The 14,505-nt window shown below is 43.7% G+C and overlaps 1 protein-coding gene across 1 annotated transcript; it reads left to right on the top strand.

The window, feature by feature from the left end:
* Positions 1–1,895: 1,895 nt before the first annotated feature.
* On the top strand, positions 1,896–12,890 carry LOC112217684 (elongation of very long chain fatty acids protein 4-like). Its single transcript, XM_024378146.2, has 7 exons — positions 1,896–2,295; positions 4,706–4,801; positions 7,045–7,232; positions 7,780–7,860; positions 11,351–11,522; positions 11,729–11,856; positions 12,053–12,890. The coding sequence occupies exons 2-7, from the start codon at positions 4,735–4,737 to the stop codon at positions 12,335–12,337; spliced, it is 921 nt and encodes a 306-aa protein (XP_024233914.1). The 5' UTR covers positions 1,896–2,295; positions 4,706–4,734; the 3' UTR covers positions 12,338–12,890.
* The last annotated feature ends 1,615 nt before the right edge of the window (positions 12,891–14,505 follow it).

Raw genomic sequence — 14,505 nt, forward strand, 5'->3', positions numbered from 1 at the left:
TAAGGTTGGAAGTCCCACCCAGTTGACTACATTGAAATGGTGGAAGCCCTCAATGGCGCTGGACATGCTAAATGACCCTTTGGCCACTAGAAGCCTTTGTCATTCTATATGGATTCAGCCAAGTTCTTGCTAAGATTCATTTCTAGTCATCAAATCAAATCAAATGTATTTATATAGCCCTTCGTACATCAGCTGATATCTCAAAGTGCTGTACAGAAACCCAGCCTAAAACCCCAAACAGCAAGCAATGCAGGTGTAGAATCACGGTGGCTAGGAAAAACTCCCTAGAAAGGCCAAAACCTAGAAAGAAACCTAGAGAGGAACCAGGCTATGTGGGGTGGCCAGTCCTCTTCTGGCTGTGCCGGGTGGAGATTATAACAGAACATGGCCAAGATGTTCAAATGTTCATAAATGACCAGCATGGTCCAATAATAATAAGGCAGAACAGTTGAAACTGGAGCAGCAGCACGACCAGGTGGACTGGGGACAGCAAGGAGTCATCGTGTCAGGTAGTCCTGAGGCATGGTCCTAGGGCTCAGGTCCTCCGAGAGAGAGAAAGAAAGAGAGAAAGAGAGAATTAGAGAGAGCACCCTTAAATTCACACAGGACACCGAATAGGACAGGAGAAGTACTCCAGATATAACAAACTGACCCTAGCCCCCCGACACATAAACTACTGCAGCATAAATACTGGAGGCTGAGACAGGAGGGGTCAGGAGACACTGTGGCCCCATCCGAGGACACCTCCGGACAGGGCCAAACAGGAAGGATATAACCCCACTCACTTTGCCAAAGCACAGCCCCCACACCACTAGTGGGATATCTTCAACCACCAACTTACCATCCTGAGACAAGGCTGAGTATAGCCCACAAAGATCTCCGCCACGGCACAACCCGGGGGGGCAACCCAGACAGGAAGATCACATCAGTGACTCAACCCACTCAAGTGACGCACCCCTCCCAGGGACGGTATGAAAGAGCCCCAGTAAGCCAGTGACTCAGCCACTGTAATAGGTTTAGAGGCAGAGAATCCCAGTGGAAAGAGGGGAACCGTCCAGGCAGAGACAGCAAGGGCAGTTCGTTGCTCCAGAGCCTTTCCGTTCACCTACCCACTCCTGGGCCAGACTACACTCAATCATATGACCCACTGAAGAGATGAGTCTTCAGTAAAGACTTAAAGGTTGAGACCAAGTTTGCATCTCTTACATGGGTAGGCAGACCATACCATAAAAATTGAGCTCTATAGGAGAAAGCCCTGCCTCCAGCTGTTTGCTTAGAAATTCTAGGGACAATTAGGAGGCCTGCGTCTTGTGACCGTAGCGTACGTGTAGGTATGTACGGCAGGACCAAATCAGAGAGATAGGTAGGAGCTAGCCCATGTAATGCGTTGTAGGTTAGCAGTAAAACCTTGAAATCAGCCCTTGCCTTGACAGGAAGCCAGTGTAGGGAGGCTAGCACTGGAGTAATATGATCAAATGTTTTGGTTCTAGTCAGGATTCTAGCAGCTGTATTTAGCACTAACTGAAGTTAATTTAGTGCTTTATCCGGGTAGCTGGAAAGTAGAGCATTGCAGTAGTCAAAAGCATGGATTAATTTTTCTGCATCATTTTTGGACAGAAAGTTTCTGATTTTTGCAATGTTACGTAGATGGAAAAAAGCTGTCCTTGAAATGGTCTTGATATGTTCTTCAAAAGAGAGATCAGGGTCCAGAGTAAAGCCGAGGTCCTTCACAGTTTTATTTGAGACGACTGTACAATCATTAAGATTAATTGTCAGATTCAACAGAAGATCTCTTTGTTTCTTGGGACCTAGAACAAGCATCTCTGTTTTGTCCGAGTTTAAAAGTAGAAATTTTGCAGCCATCCACTTCCTTATGTCTGAAACACATGCTTCTAGCGAGGGAAGCCATTTCTAGTGGCTTCCCCATTCTCCTATCACTTGAAGGGGCTGAATAAGGGGACAGGGTGGAAGTTGATTATCTCTATCAAGCAAAGGGGCCATCAGTCTTTCCAGTCAGTGTAGCGGTCCCTGGAGTGCAAGAACCGCATGCGCAGTGCCATCAGTCTCGTCGTGTATCCTGAAGATCGAAAACAGAGAAGATGAGCCTGAGCACCGAGCACGGAACTCATGCATGATTTCCGCTTGCATTTTGTAGTTTTTGCCTAATTCGGGGTTGATGTCGAATTGTCCAGCAGTGTTGGAGATCAACAGCTATAACGGCAGAATACGGTAATTTAGAGGTGTTGGGCATCACATTGCACCGGATGTCATTACACGCACCTACATCTCGAGAAGGTATGTAGATATGTATTTTTTCTCCATTATAATGAAATGGTTAATACCGAAATAAAAACCGTGTGCTTAGGCTATCAGTCTTTATATAGGACATTTGGGGAACATATTAGTGCACAACCTTGGAAAGTGTAGGCTTAGTCTTGTTTAATTAGTCATGAGCTGCTTTGAGGAATTGAACCGTTACATTCTGTTTCGTTCGTTCATTACTTTTATTCCATTAGGCCTACTCCCTCCTCCTTAAAAAACGGTGAACTTCTATGTGAGCGTGGATGACAGATGGCAATTATGTAGCCCGTAAATAGACTTGGCGGAAAGAAACGTGTAGTAGGCTAGCACGTTGTTAGAATAAGATGGGTGGCACATAGGAACGAACGCACTGGATACAGCCTATAAAATGTGTCTATAAAGTGTTTAGAGACTATTTTCATTATATTTTCCTACGAATGGGTGTCCTACTAAAGTTTTTGTATGAATTGTTAACCACATAATTTCCCCTGTTCAATCAACCACATTTTGACAATCCCCTGTCGCCCTGCGAATGTGGGTCGTCCGGCATTTGCACTTACATCTAAGCTCGTAGATCAATTGGATTTAAGCCTCTTGAGTGCTCCGCCCGAAACCTGCTGACACGCCCGGGGTCTTTGTGCGCGATCATGCCCGTTTCCATGGGCGACCGGGTCTATTCGCTGGGTGACGTTTTTTCTCCTTCCATCATCTCCTTTCCTCTTCCGTTTTGAAAACAAAACTAAACCCCCATTGTCCGTGAATGCATATGTTTTTTCAGGGTCCCCCAAACTTCCCAATACATTTTCACAAATTCATTAGGCCTAACATGATCTATATGCACATGAGATGGTTCTAGTGTATGGTTCTTTAGTGCATGTTATTATAATAATATAACATTAACTTTATTTGTATATTGCTTTTCAATAAAAGTATCAAAGTGCTTCATGTCATAAAATATCAAATAAAAGTACTAACAAAGTAATAAAAACAAGAGGAACATCTTTAGGCCTCTGCATTCTCATCTGTGGCGACTGTTATTGAACTGATCCACGGGATGAATAATAGATGAATAAATGGACACCTGTTGTAAGATGGATAGGGATAGGCCTATGCTGCAATTATGTAATGTTGTTCTCCATAGCTCATATGTTATGCATCAACTCAAATCATGCTAGAGTGGCACACTGTAACGGTTGTCGTCGGGAGAAAGAGAGGACCAAGGTGCTGCGTGGTAAGTATTCATTGTAATTTAATAAAGAATGAATACTGAAACAAAAACAATACACAACAAACGAACAGCCCTGAATGGTGCAACAAAACACAGAATAGAAAATAAACACCCACAACTCAAAAGTGAAACCAGGCTACCTAAGTATGATTCTCAATCAGGGACAACGATTGACAGCTGCCTCTGATTGAGAACCATACCAGGCCAAACACAGAAAATCCCAAATTATAGAAAAAAGAACATAGACAACCCACCCAACTCACGCCCTGGCCATACTAAAACAAAGACATAATAAAAGAACTAAGGTCAGAACGTGACGCACACATTTGTCAACTTTTTAATCAGTGTTTTATTTCCTAATCTTGTTGCAGAATGGGTAACCCTAGGGATGGGATAACCACACACATATAGACCTACAGCCATGTGTGTGGAGACAGAAAGAGAGAGAGAGACCCTCTTATGAACATTGATCTCTCATCTCTTATCCTCCGTAATGAACTTAAACTGCTTTTATGGCAGCGACCGGCCAGGTCTCTCACAGGTCTCTTATGCATGTTAGCATTACCAGCAGCTAGCTAGTGCCTCGAACAGTGACAGCTGTGTAGGGGGTTGAGGAGGCACCCCGCCTTATTAATGGTCGGACAAACACTGATCAGTTGTTCAGTCCTCTTTCAGATCTGTGCAATTAGTGTGATGCTGGAAATAAACCCTGCACAAACAGTTTAGACCAGGGAATGTTCTTACCATTTGGTGTTGCATGTGCAGAGTTTGGCAAACTCAGGTTTTGAACTTGATGGGCAGCATGAAAACTTAGTGCGGCACATGGGGGATGTGTGAAACCTACTCCTTTAGAGTGAAGTGTCCCCACTTGCACTAGTGGATAGCTAGTGTTTTGCATGGCGGCGACTGGTAAGACACTTCAGGAGGGCAGTCACGCGTGCTTGCAAGGCACAGGTCCTGGGTTCGAGCCTCGGTTTGAGCCGCATCAGGAGAAAGTGACATCCTTTACATTAGAACCAAATGTTATGTTAAGGTTTTCAACTATCTAAAGGGGCTAATTACATTTCTTGTCTAGCTTTCTTTACGCTAACGCACCTGCTCCTTTTCCAGATGAACTCGCTTAAAAGTGAGCTCAAGTAGTCTGCCATAAAGTTTCTCCTCTATCTCTCACTGCAGCATAAGCAAGACCAAATCCAGACGCAGTCATGGAAGCTCTCACCCACTTTATGAATGACACGGTAGAGTTCTACAGATGGAGCCTTACTATAGCAGGTGAGTTAGTGTTGATCTCTCTTCTCTCACATAGCAGGGGCAGTCTGCTAATGTAACCACACACATGCACACAAACCCAGATACACCACACACACATACAGTACCAGTCAAACGTTTTGACACCCCAACTCATTCAAGAGTTTTTCTTTATTTTTTACTATATTCTACATTGTAGAATAATGGTAAAGACATCAAAACTATGAAATAACACATAAGGAATCATGTAGTAACCAAAAAAGTATTCAACAAATCAAAATATATTTTATATTTGTGATTCTTCAAAGTAGACGCCCTTTGCCTTGATGACAGCTTTGCACACTCTTGGCATTCTCTCAAACAGCTTCATGAGGTAGTCACCTGGAATGCATTTCAATTAACAGGTGTGCCTTGTTAAAAGTTCATTTGTGGAATTTCTTTCCTTATTAATGCGTTTGAGCGAATCAGTTGTGTTGTGACAAAGAAGGGATGGTATACAGAAGATAGCCCTGTTTGGTAAAAGACTAAGTCCATATTATTGCAAGAACAGCTCAAATAAGCAAAGAGAAACGACAGTCCATCATTACTTTAAGACATGAAGGTCAGTCAATCCGGAAAATTTCTGACATTTTGAAAGTTTCTTCAAGTGCAGTCACAAAAACCATCAAGCACTATGATGAAACTGGCTCTCATGAGGACTGCCACAGGAAAGGAAGACCCAGAGTTACCTCTGCTGCAGAGGATCAGTTCATTAGAGTTACCAGCCACAGAAATTGCAGCCCAAATAAATACTTCACGGAGATCAAGTAACAGACATCTCAACATCAAGGAGACTGCATGAATCAGGGCTTCATGGTCGATTTGCTGCAAAGAAACCACTACTAAAGGACACCAATAATAAGAAGAGACTTGCTTGGGCGAAGAAACATGAGCAATGGACATTAGACCGGTGGAAATCTGTCCTTTGGTCTGATGAGTCCAAATTTGAGATATTTGGTTCCAACTGCCGTGTCTTAGTGAGATGCAGAGTAGGTGAACAGATGATCTCCACATGTGTAGTTCACACCATGAAGCATGGAGGAGGAGGTGTAATGGTGTGGGGGTTCTTTGCTGGTGACACCATCTGTGATTTATTTAGAATTCAAGGCACACTTAACCAGCATGGCTACCTCAGCATTCTGTAGCAATACACCATCCCATCTGGTTTGTGCTTAGTGGGACTATCATTTGTTTTTCAACAGGACCATGACCCAAGACACCTCCAGGCTGTGTAAGGGTTATTTGACGAAGAAGAAGAGTGATGGAGTGCTGAATCAGATGACCTGGCCTCCACAATCACCCGACCTCATTCCAATTGAGATTGTTTGGGATGAGTTGGACTGCAGAGTGAAGGGAAAGCAGCCAACAAGTGCTCAGCATATGTGGGAACTCCTTCAAGACTGTTGGAAAATAATTCCAGGTGAAGCTGGCTGAGAGAATGTCAAGAGTGTGCAAAGCTGTCATCAAGGCAAAGGGTGGCTATTTTGAAGAATCTCAAATATAAAATATATTTTGATTTGGTTAACACTTTTTTGGGTACTACATGATTCCATGTGTTATTTCATCATTTTGATGTCTTCACTATTATTCTACAATGTAGAAAATAGTCCAAATAAAGAAAAACCCTTGAATGAGTAGGTGTGTCCAAACTTTTGAGTGGTACTTTACATACTACTGTTGACTGTGTCATGTGACTGTTAGAATGTTATTTTTCATGTTTGTTTGACTAACCTAGAAAAAGTCTCCTTCTTTTCATTTGACTAACCTACACAGCACCCTCCAACAACACATAAGCACTGTAACTCCTATGGTTGTCCATATGTCTGCCTATGCTGTGTGTGTGGGTCAATCACTGTCTCAGCATTCAAATTGAATAGATATTTAAATAACTTTTTCAAATAACTATTTTTACAATACTCCAGTCCCACCTATCTACACTAAACTCTATCTCAGTCTGTCTTCAGTTCATTGTCAGTGTTACCTTACACTGAAAGCTACACCTGTAGGCTACGTGCACTAACAGTGTGTGTGTGTGTGTGTGTGTGTGTGTGTGTGCAATACAATACACTATTAGCGCAATATGGAACTAGAGTTGAGTATATCCCCCACACACCATTGGTGCAACATTATGTAGTCTTACATTCATACAATATGTGGTCTTACATGTGAGTGTCTGTTATAATGACCGGTTCTGACATTACCCCTTTCCTCTCCTGTCCCTCTTCCAGACAAGCGGGTGGAGAAATGGCCAATGATGTCATCGCCCGCCCCCACCCTGGCCATCAGCTGCCTGTACCTGCTCTTCCTGTGGGCGGGGCCTAAGTACATGCAGAATCGCGAGCCTTTCCAGCTAAGGAAGACTCTCATAGTGTACAACTTCAGTATGGTGATACTCAACTTTTACATCGCCAAAGAGGTAACCAGCTCCTTTCCTTTTTCAACAAAAGTAATTCAAGAAATGTTCCATTTAATTTCAGGCCATGGTCTTTATGATTCCCAGTCCCAGTGTCAGTGTCTACAGATTGGAAAGGGCTTTAAAGTTGATAGCAATATGACACCTGCTCCAGTTAATGTATTGGTGGGCAAGGTTGAACCATCACCAAATGGATGATGTAGCATGCCATATACCAACCCTGCCTGAACTCAATACCATACTCCCATACCATACCCAGCACTGCACCTGTCAAACATCCTCTACAGTTACATCTATATAGTCTTTTTAGAACTGTAGGCACAGAGGATACAGGGTCTAGGGCACAACTCCAATCCTCAAAGGCTACAGTACTGGTGGTTTTCATTTCTCCCTGGAAATTTCTTTCACACGTCCATTCACCCAGGTGTAAATTGGTCTCTGTGGCCCTTGAGGACTGGTGTTGTGTATCTGTGGTCTAGAGGAAAGGGACTACCCCAAACGTTGTGTACTTAACGTTGTGTCCCTAACATTGTATCCCTGTGGTCCTCAGCTCCTCCTGGGTGCGAGAGCAGCGGGATACAGCTACCTATGTCAACCTGTCAGCTATTCCAACGACGTCAACGAAGTCAGGGTGAGCAAACTTGACACACTACAGACATACTCTTAATTTGATCACTCTGTTGTTGCAGAGTGTCGTGTCTGTGACTATCATTAAATGTGAAGACTTATTTTATCAAATCAATTCTATGTGTAATTATTATTGCGTGATTAAACTAATCATGTAAACTTGAATTAACTAGGAAGTCGGGGCACCACCGGAAAATGTTTATAGAGTCTCTATTTCCCAAATCGACTCTTAAGATATTTTCATATCTTATCGATTAGTCTTCTATTAATGTATCATTATTACCTCATCAGTTCTCATTAATGAATGTCGCAAACCCTTGGATATCTGCTCGAACCCTAGTCTCGAAACTGAATCTGCGATGTACATATTGGCTTAATTATTTATTTACTAAACAAATCACAGAAATACATAAACAAACAATATAGTTACTAACACAATGCATTGATAAGTCCCTAGTGGGCTAAACCGGTATGACGGCTTGGTAGATAATGGAAAGAGGTGGTGACAGATAAAAAGCGGGACAGACAAAATGGATTGACTACACACAGTTGATTATTGTATTCATTGAAATGCTAATCCTAAGCACCTGAATGGCCGCTCATTCAAAAATAATTTCAACGTATATATTTACTCCCGTATGTCGTTGTTGTTTTCTTTGTTGGAATCGCCGGTCCGTCTGCTGGAGAGTCAGTTCATCAGAGAGTCTCTGGTTAACTTCCCCAGGAGTCACAATGTCTTTCGTAGTTGTCGCTTTCTCAGCGGCTCTGGATAGTGCCTGTTGTAATGACACGTCAGGCATACAGATGGTTGTTGCATAGAATAGATGCTTCTGCGGTTGTTGTTATTCTCGTAATTTCCAGCTGCAGACTAGTAATTCTATGTCTAGGATTTGCTCTTATTCTGTAGTGATCGATAGTCTCAGAGTTGAACCATTTCCAGCCGTGTCGCCAACGCTCCACGCTGTATGGTCTTGTCCTTTGGTAATAGAATTGTAGCCATTTCAACGTGGGGATCAAGTCCAAGACCAAGTGAATTTCGTCACAGGGGTTTATATACTTGGGGTAGAAAAGGGGGTGTTTCATCATTCCCACCCAATGTCTGTGTTCACTTGGGTACCATTATACTCAGTCATTCATTCTACACAACAGTTAGATGCAAACCTCATAACTGGGAAGTGTGGACAAGCACAGATATCCTTATCGTCCTCCTTGTCCTACTACCTTTCCGTGATGTCACAGAATAAAACAATTTTTTTTAAAACAACATTATTTTACCCTTTTTTTCTCCCCAATTTCATGGTATCATGGTATCCAATTGTTTAGTAGCTACTATCTTGTCTCATCGCTACAACTCCCGTACAGGCTCGGGAGAGACAAAGGTTGGAAGTCTGAAAGTGTATTTGTCCTCCGATACACAACCAAGCCGCACTGCTTCTTAACACAGCGCCATCCAACCCGGAAGCCAGCCGCACCAATGTGTCAGAGGAAACCGTGTACCTGGCAACCTTGGTTAGCGCGCACTGCGCCCGGCCCACCACAGGAGTCGCTGGTGCGCGATGAGACAAGGATTTCCCTACCGGCCAAAACCTCCTGACGCTAGGCCAATTGTGCGTTACGACAGAGCCTGGGCGCGAACCCACGGAACATTCCCACGTTCTTTAATTACCCACGGAACATTCCCACATTCTCAAAAATATAAATATTGTTTAATTATTCAAACTTTTGATGTCCATGGGTCTCTCTGTGTTCCACAGTTTACATTCCAATCTCGAACACAACAGAGCACAGAGGCAGCATATTTTATGACCACCATAAAACAGCCGACTTCCAGCTCTCCCCCTCTACGAGAGAGAGCACGCTGTAGAGCGGACCCACTGTTACCTGATCCTTCAGATCACCACAGGAGAGTTATGACAAGAGAGCTTTCAAAAAACCCCATTGCATTCACGATTTAAAAAAGGCTTCTAAAGTTTGTAATTTCCACTTAAACATTTCAGACTTGATTTCCCAAATGTAAAATGTAACAACACCTACTAAAATGTCCATGAATTATCATCCACATAATAATTCACATTTCTTGCTGCAGCAGCATTATTTTCCTGCTGTAAGAAACTGGTCAAATTAAGATAGTACATCTGTACACTCTTGCAATCGATTTGGTGGAAAGACCAAGAGCTAGAGCTTGTCTGGTCATTCTGTTCATAAGCCAGAAAAGACCAGACATGTTAGCCTTCTACCCATTTCTTATTGATACAGGCTGGGTCTCTGTATTTGAGGTGTAGAATGAGGTTCAGCTTTAGCAGCATGTGGTTCACTGTAAGTCTAAGCAGCCGTGCTGTAATCTTATTGTCGACTATTACTCTATGTGTGTGTGTGTATGTGTGCAAGAAAAAAGAGAGAGGGAGAGTAGGAGAATGTCAGAGATAGATCTACGGTGATTCCAGGACAGAGGGGGTGTGACCTTTAACATAAAGGGGAGGAGTTATTAGGTCTCACCACTTCTGTCCCCGCCCATGGCATGATGGCATTACTGAGGGATAAGAGTGACACTCAGAGCACTGTGTGTGTGTGTGTGTGTGTGTGTGTGTGTGTGTGTGTGTGTGTGTGTGTGTGTGTGTGTGTGTGTGTGTGTGTGTGTGTGTGTGTGTGTGTGTGTGTGTGTGTGTGTGTGTGTGTGTGTGTGTGTGTGTGTGTGTGAATTATAAAGGGATACGACAGAGAGAGAGTATGTTGGCGGGAGGTTGGTAATGGATAATGACAGGCTACTTTGTCCCATAGATAGTCTGACATACAAGAGGTTGAGCTCTACTTTCCCTATAGGGAACAAGCCAGCAACAAGCCTGATACATCCCTCAGTTAATCTCAGTTATCAGATTTTACTGTACCAACCCCTTATCAAGCCACTTTCTCTACCAGACCGCATGCAGGCTAACATGCCATGTCATTCATCAATGACCCCTTTCATTGTCATCACCAATCCCCTATGGACGGAGTTGACGCTAACATTGTTGACTCTGACTTTAAAATTAGGCAGATGATCCAATCACCGTCTGAGCATTCAAATTGAATAGATACTGAAATAACGTGTGAAAATAACTATTTTTCACAATACTCCTGGTCCCACCTTACACTACACTCTATCTCAGTATAGTCTCTTCAGTACAATGTCAGTGTTACCTTACACTGAAAACTACACCTGTAGGTTACATGCACATGTGTGTGCATGTGGGTGTGTGCATGTGTGTGTCCTTGATACATATGTGTGTAGAGGATGCATGATGATGAGAGTGTGTGTGAAAAGCAAGGTGGCTACCTTTTGATCTCCATAATCCCAACCCAATGGAATCCATAGAAACCTACAGAATCCTCTTTAAAGTGTTTCAGGAAATTGGGAATCTTTATTGTCTTTGAGACTCGTGTCTCTGAAACCAGATGGTTTTGAGCACCAATGATGTAATCTTGTGTTAAAGCTCCCTCCCTCTTCCCGTTGGCAGATAGCGTCGGCTCTGTGGTGGTACTACATCTCTAAGGGAGTGGAGTATCTGGACACAGTGTTCTTCATCCTGAGGAAGAAGATCAACCAGGTCAGCTTCCTCCATGTCTACCATCACTGCACCATGTTCATCCTCTGGTGGATCGGAATCAAGTGGGTCCCTGGAGGACAATGTGAGTACCTGGGGGGTACATTGGCGTATTGTGTGTGTGTGTTCATGCATTTGTGTAGGGTGGGTGATTAAATGTTCCCACCTGGATATACCAGGTTCATCTCTACCCTTCACTATCATACTGTTCTGAAATAGCATGCTAGCCACTCATAAGCAGCCTGACTTGTATCCCCTTGGAAATACCTTTATCCTTTAACCCCCTCACAGCGTTCTTCGGAGCAGGAATAAACTCATCCATCCATGTCCTGATGTATGGGTACTATGGCCTGGCCGCTTTCGGACCCAAGATCCAGAAATTCCTCTGGTGGAAGAAATACCTGACCATTATTCAGATGGTAAGTCTCCCTCTTGCTGTGGCCATAGCACAGCTGTTCAGGTAGTGTGTGATTGATACCGAAACACATCTTTGCATGTCAAAATATATTCCATTGTTGGAGTGTGTGGTCTGACTCATTCATCACGGATTATATTGGGATTATTACATTTGGATTGAACATGTCAGGTCTGTTGTGTGTTTTGTGTACGTCACAGATCCAGTTCCATGTGACCATTGGCCATGCCGGCCACTCCCTCTACACTGGCTGCCCATTCCCTGCCTGGATGCAGTGGGCCCTGATTGGCTACGCCGTCACCTTCATCATCCTATTCGGCAACTTTTACTACCAGACCTACCGACGCACCCCACGTCTTGCCCACAAAGCGGCCAAGCCCGTCACTAACGGTGTCTCCATGGAAACCAACGGCTACAACAAGCTACAGGAGGTAGAGGAAAATGGGCAGAAGCAGCAGAAAAAGGGAAGAGCGAAAAGGGAGTAAGGAGAAGGTGGAGAGGATGGAGGAAGCCTCTGTCAGACCAACACGAGGACCGTGGGGTGAAAAGGCAGAGGAGATAGGGGGGTTCAGGGGTGAAAGTTCAAAAGTCAAATGGGATTCCACCACACCACTGCCCCTGCAGGATGTTTCGAGGATGTGATTTGTGACCAATTTGTGTGTGTGTGTGTGGGGGGAGGGGGATTTGGTGAGGTTTGTATTCTGGGATTTGGTAAGGTTTGGGTATGGAGGGATGGGGGTAGGAGGAGGGTGTTGGTTGTCTTTTTACAATGAAAGAAGATCGCTGCTCTTCATGTAGAGTCTGTGCTCTGTCTCCTTACTTTGGGGTCCTGGTCGAAGACAAGACCTTAAAAAGACCACAACACAACCACAGGGACTCCCAAACTGCTCAGCAGCTGCAACGTTTCCAACCAAAACTCCACCACCATTTTGTACTTTTCTTTGTTTAACTCAATGCTGATGTAGTGATGCAAATGCTTATTTATTTTTGTAGCATTGTAAATGGTATTTTACATATTAAATTATTTCAATTGAAGAATCTTCCAGAAACGTATACCAAAGAGGATTTATATTTCATTGCGTGATGAGTAAGGGAACTACTGGAGGAGCATTATTGAGGAATAAATAGTTGTTTTACAGTACAGGGGCTGTTCTCAATTCTATTTGTGGCAGTATTACTTGTCTACATGGAACACACAGACTAGCTGCAAGCCCCCTCTGCCATACAGACCTGCCCTAAAGTACATAATAAACACATACACGAACACAAGAATTCAGACCCCTTGACTTTTTTCACATTTATTTACGTTTACAGCCTAATACTAAACTTGATAAAATACATTTTCCCTCATCAATCTACACACAATACTCCATAATGACAAAGTTACAAAACATTTTTTTTTAAAACATTATTCAAATGTACTAAAAATAGAAAACAGAAATACCTTATTTACTAAGTATTCAGACCCTTTGCTATGAGACTCTAAATTGAGCTCAGTTGCATCCTGCTTCCATTGATCATCCTTCAGATGTTTCTACAACTTGATTGGAGTCCACCTGTGGTAAATTCAATTAATTGGACATGATTTGGAAAGGCACACACCTGTCTAGATAAGGTCTCACAGTTGACAGTGAATGGCAGAGCAAAAACCAAGCAATGAGGTCAAAGGAATTGTTCATAGAGCTCCGAGACAGGATTGTTTCGGGACACATATCTGGAGAAGGGTACCAACAAATTTCTGCAGCATTGAAGGTCCCCAAGAACACAGTGGCCTCCATCATTCTTAAATGGAAGAAGTTCGGAACCACTAAGACTCTTCCTAGAGCTGGCCAAACTGAACAATCGGGAGAGAAGTGCCTTGGTCAGAGAGGTGACCAAGAACCCGATGGTCACTGACAGAGCTCCAGAGGTTCTCTGGAGATGGGAGAACCTTCCAGAATGACAACCATCTCTCAAGCACTCCACCTATCAGGCCTTTATGGTAGAGTGGCCAGACGGAAGCTTCTCCTCAGTAAAAGGCACATGACACCCCGCTTGGAGTTTGCCAAAAGGCACCTAAAGGACTCTCAGACCATGAGAAACAAGATTCCCTGGTCTGAGGAAACTGAGATTGAACTCTTTGGCCTGAATGCCAAGCATCACGTCTGGAGGAAACCTGGCACCATCCCTACAGTGAAGCTTGGTGGTGGCAGCACCATGCTGTGGGGATATTTTTCAGCGGCAGGGACTTGGGAGACTAGTCAGGATCGAGGGAAAGATGAAAGTGAAAGAGGAAAGTACAGACAGATACTTGATGAAAACCTGCTCCAGAGTGCTCAGGATCTCAGGCTGGGGCGAAGGTTCACCTTCCAACAGGACAACGACCCTAAGCACACAGCCAAGACAATACAGAAGTGGCTTCAGGACAAGTCTCTGAATGTCCTTGAGTGGCCCAGCCAGAGCCCGGACTTGAACCCGATCGAACATCTCTGTAGAGACCTGAAAATAGCTGTGCAGCGACGCTCCCCATCCAACCTGACAGAGATTGAGAGGATCTTCAGTGAAGAATGGGAGAAACTCCCAAAATACAGATGTGCCAAGCTTGTAGCGTCATACCCAAGAAGACTCGAGGCTGTAATCACTGCCAAAGGTGCTTCAACAAAGTACTGAGTAA

The sequence above is a fragment of the Oncorhynchus tshawytscha genome, linkage group LG18 (assembly GCF_018296145.1).
Source record: "Oncorhynchus tshawytscha isolate Ot180627B linkage group LG18, Otsh_v2.0, whole genome shotgun sequence".
Taxonomy (NCBI): domain Eukaryota; kingdom Metazoa; phylum Chordata; class Actinopteri; order Salmoniformes; family Salmonidae; genus Oncorhynchus; species Oncorhynchus tshawytscha.

Excerpts from the sequence above, each read along its gene's own strand:
- LOC112217684 (XM_024378146.2), top strand. The coding sequence starts at position 4,735 with ATGGAAGCTCTCACCCACTTTATGAATGACACGGTAGAGTTCTACAGA. Across the intron at positions 11,523-11,728 it reads GTGGGTCCCTGGAGGACAAT|CGTTCTTCGGAGCAGGAATA; the intron begins GTGAGTACCTGG and ends ACCCCCTCACAG. Across the intron at positions 11,857-12,052 it reads ACCTGACCATTATTCAGATG|ATCCAGTTCCATGTGACCAT; the intron begins GTAAGTCTCCCT and ends TGTACGTCACAG.